Raw genomic sequence first — 4,660 nt, 5'->3', positions numbered from 1 at the left:
GCCAGGCTGGAACTTCCAGCTTAATCACACTCCTTAAATCCCATGCTGCAATTAAACCAGGATCATCTGCAAGGTCCTGAAGGGATGACCCAGCACCTCTAGAAAATGCTTTTGAGATTAGGGATTCTTCCCACTCGTTCCAGAGCAGGAAAACACGATGGCGTTAAATCCTTGTGGTATGAAATCCTCACAGGGCAAAGTCCCAGAGGTTCCTGGAGAACTTGTGTGTCCTCTGAGGAGATATTTGATGTTAGCCATGGAATCCCAGAATATTTTGGGTTGGAAAGAACCTTTAGGATTATCCAGGGACACCTTCCACTGTCCCAGGTTGCTCCAAGCTGCCCTTGGACACTTCCAGGGATCCTGGGGCAGCCACAGCTTCTCTGGGAAATCCATTCCAGCCCCTCCCCACCCTCCCAGCCGTGTCTGGGCTGTGTCTGGACCCCTCCTGGTGCAGCTGTGGGCGTGGGGTGACCTCCCTGGTGAGATGATCCTCTGAATTCCAGGGGGACGCTCAAGTGGCGCGATGGACGCAACCACGTCGGGGATTTCAAGGAGGGCTTGGAGCACGGGTAAGCCCCGGGAAAGGGGGGGTTCCTTGCTTTCAAACCTTGCTGAGAAACGGTTCCTTCCCCTCAGAGGGACATCTGGCTCAAGCTGAAGATGTTGTAAAGATGGAGAGAGAGGGTTGGTGGTGACTACAAGGAAGGACCCGTGGGCAGATGAGCAGTTCAGTGCAGGCATTTCTATCCATGTGGACATTCACATGGATAAACCTGGTCCCTGATCTCTAAATCTGTGTTAATCCATTCCAGGAAGTGCCTTGAAAAGTTATTTTTAGGTGGCTTTGAAAATTTTCTTTGAAGTGAGGAGTTTTCAAGGGTGAGAAACCACGTTGGGAAATTCAAGTGTTATTCATCTAGTTTTGAGGAGGGTTTTTTTTTTTTTTGAAAGTAAGCCTTTTAGAGGCCTCCCTTTTACAAGAATTCCAGAATAGGTGAGAGTTTTAAGGGGGGGAAAAAAATCAATCTCAGATACTTCGTGTAAGGAATAAAAAACCATTTAATTCATCCCCTAAACTGGGGAAGGGTAAAGAGAGGGGAAAACAACAACACTGAAAGTGAGTCTGTAGAAGGCACAATGAGTGCAGCTTATGAGGAGATGAGCTTTTCCTTGGACCAAGTCGAGGTGACCTTGGATTTAGTGACACCTGATGTGTCAGGGGCAGAGTTGACCCCAACCCCATAAATCACATTGGAAACCTGGAGGTCCTTGGCTTTCAAACTTCATCCAGTACAGCTGAGTTGCCTTTTTCCCTGCTGGCCTCTTCCCTGGGCCTCTTCCCGTGTCATTGCAGGTTTGGGATCTGCCTTGTCCCCCGCCAGGCTGAGGACAGGTATGACTGTTACAAGTGCCACTGGTACGAGGGCAAGATGAGAGGCTACGGAATCTGTGAGTAAGTGACACCCACAGATGGATCCTGGGGGAGGGGGGAAAAAGGGATGTTCCAAAGGGTGGGATGTGCCCATCTCATCCCACCTGCTGGGAATTTGGATGGAGCCTGTTTTGGAAAGCACTGGTTGTGGCTCCAGAGAATCCCAGAAAGGGTTGGCTTGGAAGGGACTTTAAGGATCGTCTTCCTGTGAAGAAGGTGAGAGAGAGTTAAATCCTGCAGGTACGGGAATGACCTGGTCTACAAAGGTTACTTCAAGGACAACGTGCGCCAGGGCTTTGGGATCCTGGAGAACTTCTCAGCTGAGCATCCCTTCAGATACACAGGACAGTGGGAAAACGACAAGAAGAGCGGATATGGAGTCTGGGAGGACAAAGACAGGTGAAGGTGGGGTGGGTCAGAGGTGGCTTTAGTGGGACACGTGGAAGTTGTGGTGCATGGAGCGTTCTATGAGGTGAAACTGCCCTCGTGGAAGGACACATTAAATTCATTAAGATCTCAGAAAACCTGGGAAAAAAAAAAAAAACAACAAAACAACCATAATTTGTTCTGTGTTGCATTCCAGAGGGGAGAGATACATAGGGACGTGGCTGGATGATCACAGGCATGGCCAAGGCATCGTGGTGACCCAGTCAGGGGTCTGCTACCAGAGGACCTTCCACGCTGATAAAATGGTGGTGAGTGCACAGTGTCAGTGGGCTCTGCCAGGCAGGGGGTGTGGAACCTGCCAGCAAGGGAAAGATTAGTGTTTCACTCCTTAATTAGTCTGTGAGGGCAGTTGGAAGGCAAGAAAGGGAGATCTCAGGGAAAGGTTCTTCCCCCAGAGGGTGGTGGGCACTGAACAGGCTCCCCAGGGCAGGGGGTGGAACTGGATGTTCCTTGAGGTCCCTTCCAACCCAAACCAATCTGGGATTCTGTGACACTCCATCTCTCTTGGAGATCATGAAATCTTCCCCTTTCCAGCGTCAGTTTTCCCGTGCCAAGTGTTGGTGTCATTGCAAGTCCAGCTGTCGGTGGGGGGAGCAGAAGGAACTGGCATCGCTCAGACTGGCAGAGGAATCAAAGCTCTGCTTCTCCTGAAAAACACGAGCTAAAAGCAACAAACAACCCCTTCCCCACTCACCAAATGAGGGCAAAGTGTTTTGCTGTGGAAACCTGGGTGGGGTTCTAGCGAGGAAACCATTCCAGTGGAAAATGCGTCACAGCTCGACAAGTGACCACGTTTTCTGGCTGCTTTGGGTCCCTACAAACGTCAGGGCCTCTTGGTGCTCCTTCCCTAAAAAATGTGCTCCTGAAAGCAGAGTGGGATTGGGGAGGCAGTTTGAGGAATGTTTGGGAGCAGCTCTTTAAAGCCCTGTTGACTGCACAGCAAGGGATGAAGTGAATTCCAAGATTTAGGCTGGAATATTAGGAAGAGTTTCTTCCCCCAGAGGGTGGTTGAGCACTGAATGGGCTCCCCAGGGAAGTGGTTGTGGAACAAATCCTGCCAGAGCTCCAGGAGCGTTTGGACAATGTTCTCAGGGATGTGGGGGGATTGTTGGAGTGTCCTGGGCAGGGCCAGGAGTTGGACTGGATCATCCCTGGGGGTCCCTTCCAGCTCAGGATATTCCCTGATCTTGTTTGCTCTTAATCACTTTTTAAAGGGTGACACACTTGGCTCCAATCACCTCCAAAGTCCTGGGATTGGGAGCAGCGTGAGTGTGACCCCTGTGACAATTCCTGGTGACCCTTCTTACCACAGGATCCTGCTTTTTCCTCCTTTTGCTGGGAAAACTAGTCCAACAGTTGTTCCAAACCCCCCAGGACTTCCCATGGGGTGTCTCTAGAGCATCTCCTTCCTCTTGAGCATTGAAATCAGATGTTGGGCTTTCAAAAGAGATCCTGGGAATCTTCAGCCCCTAAATGGTCCAAGCCAGTGATTGTTCCTGAAGGAACTTGAGCAGGTGGGAAGTTCACGGCCTGATTTCATTCCTTCTGCTTCCAACTGAAGGGTCCTGGGATCCTGCTCCTGGAGGACGACTCTGTCTACGAAGGGAACTTCACGGAGGATCTGACCTTTGTTGGGAAGGTGAGAATTCCTTCCTCCAGGCCTTTCTTGACCCCCACATGGATTCATCTCCCACAGTTTCTTGGTTTCTGCATCACATCTTTCCATATTTTCCACACTTGCTCGATTCCCACGTGGATTCATCTCCAAAGTTCTCCCCTTCCTGCTCCACTTTCCCCCAGTCTGCTGGAAAATCCTATTTTCATGGGGTTTGGGATTATTTTTGTCCTTCATCAGTGTCAGTAGAGGAGCTTCAGCTGAAAGACTTTGGGGGGCTTTGGGAATGGTTTGGGGGTTTAATGTTTGATTTACATTCAGGGTCTTGAGGTTTTGGGTTTTTTTGGGGGGAGTTGTTTGATTGGTTGGTTATTTGATGGGTTTTATTTGGTGCTTTTATTTGGTGGGTTTTATTTGGTGGGTTTTGTTTGGGGTTTTCTGGTTGGGTTTTTTGTTAGGGATTTTTTGGTGGTTTTTTTTGGGGGGGTTGGTTTGGGTTTTTTTGTATGTTTGGCATTTTTATTTTTTTTTTGTTTGGGGTTTTGGTTTGTTTTTATTTGTGGGGGGTTTTGTGGTTTTTTTTGGTGGCTTGGAGGTTTTTTTGGTTGCTTTTTTTGTATGTTTTGGTGGTTTTTTTTTGTTGGTTCTTTTAATTTTTTGCTTGTTTTTTATTTCATTGGTTTTCTTTTTTTGTTCTGTATTTCCTTGGGTTTTGTGTCATTTTTTGTGGTTTGGTTTTTTTGGTTTAATTTTTGTTTTGCTTTGGTTTTTTTTGGGGGGGGGTTGGTTTGTTTTTCATTTGGACTTGTGGTTTTGGTTTTTTTTTGTTTGTTTGTTTGTGTTTTCTTTGGTTCTTTTCTTTGGGGTTTTTTGCTTGGTTTTTTTTGTTTGTGGTTTTTCTAGTTATTGGAGTTTTTCTGGTTTTGTTTCTTATTTGCTTGGTTTTTGTGTGGGTTTTTGTGGTTTGGTTTCTTAGTTTTGTTTAATTCTTGTTTTACTTTGAGTTTTTGGTATGTTCTGGTTTTTTAGGGTTTTTTGTGTTTTGTTTCTTTTTTTTTTGGTTTTGTTTTTTTTCCAGGCTTTTTGCTTGTTTTTCATTTGTGGTTTTCATTTGTGTTTTTGGAGGGGTTTTGCTTGTTTTTGTTCAGTTTTTTTTTTTTTTT

At 46.8% G+C, this 4,660-nt stretch overlaps 1 protein-coding gene across 2 annotated transcripts in view; it reads left to right on the top strand.

Annotated features, from left to right (window-relative positions):
* The window catches only part of ALS2CL (ALS2 C-terminal like), a 46,965-nt gene that overhangs the window by 32,492 nt on the left and 9,813 nt on the right, over positions 1 to 4,660 (top strand). For both annotated transcript variants that reach the window (XM_027908624.1, XM_027908623.1), the window contains exons 11-15: positions 507 to 572; positions 1,358 to 1,456; positions 1,676 to 1,834; positions 2,019 to 2,130; positions 3,444 to 3,521. In XM_027908624.1, coding sequence (XP_027764425.1) covers positions 507 to 572; positions 1,358 to 1,456; positions 1,676 to 1,834; positions 2,019 to 2,130; positions 3,444 to 3,521 — 514 coding nt within the window. The remainder of the gene's footprint in view (positions 1 to 506; positions 573 to 1,357; positions 1,457 to 1,675; positions 1,835 to 2,018; positions 2,131 to 3,443; positions 3,522 to 4,660) is intronic.

The sequence above is a fragment of the Empidonax traillii genome, unplaced genomic scaffold (genome assembly GCF_003031625.1).
Source record: "Empidonax traillii isolate 1590-97213 ecotype Southwest subspecies unplaced genomic scaffold, ASM303162v1 scaffold1771:size125107, whole genome shotgun sequence".
Taxonomy (NCBI): domain Eukaryota; kingdom Metazoa; phylum Chordata; class Aves; order Passeriformes; family Tyrannidae; genus Empidonax; species Empidonax traillii.
This window is presented reverse-complemented; position numbering and strand designations above follow the sequence as displayed.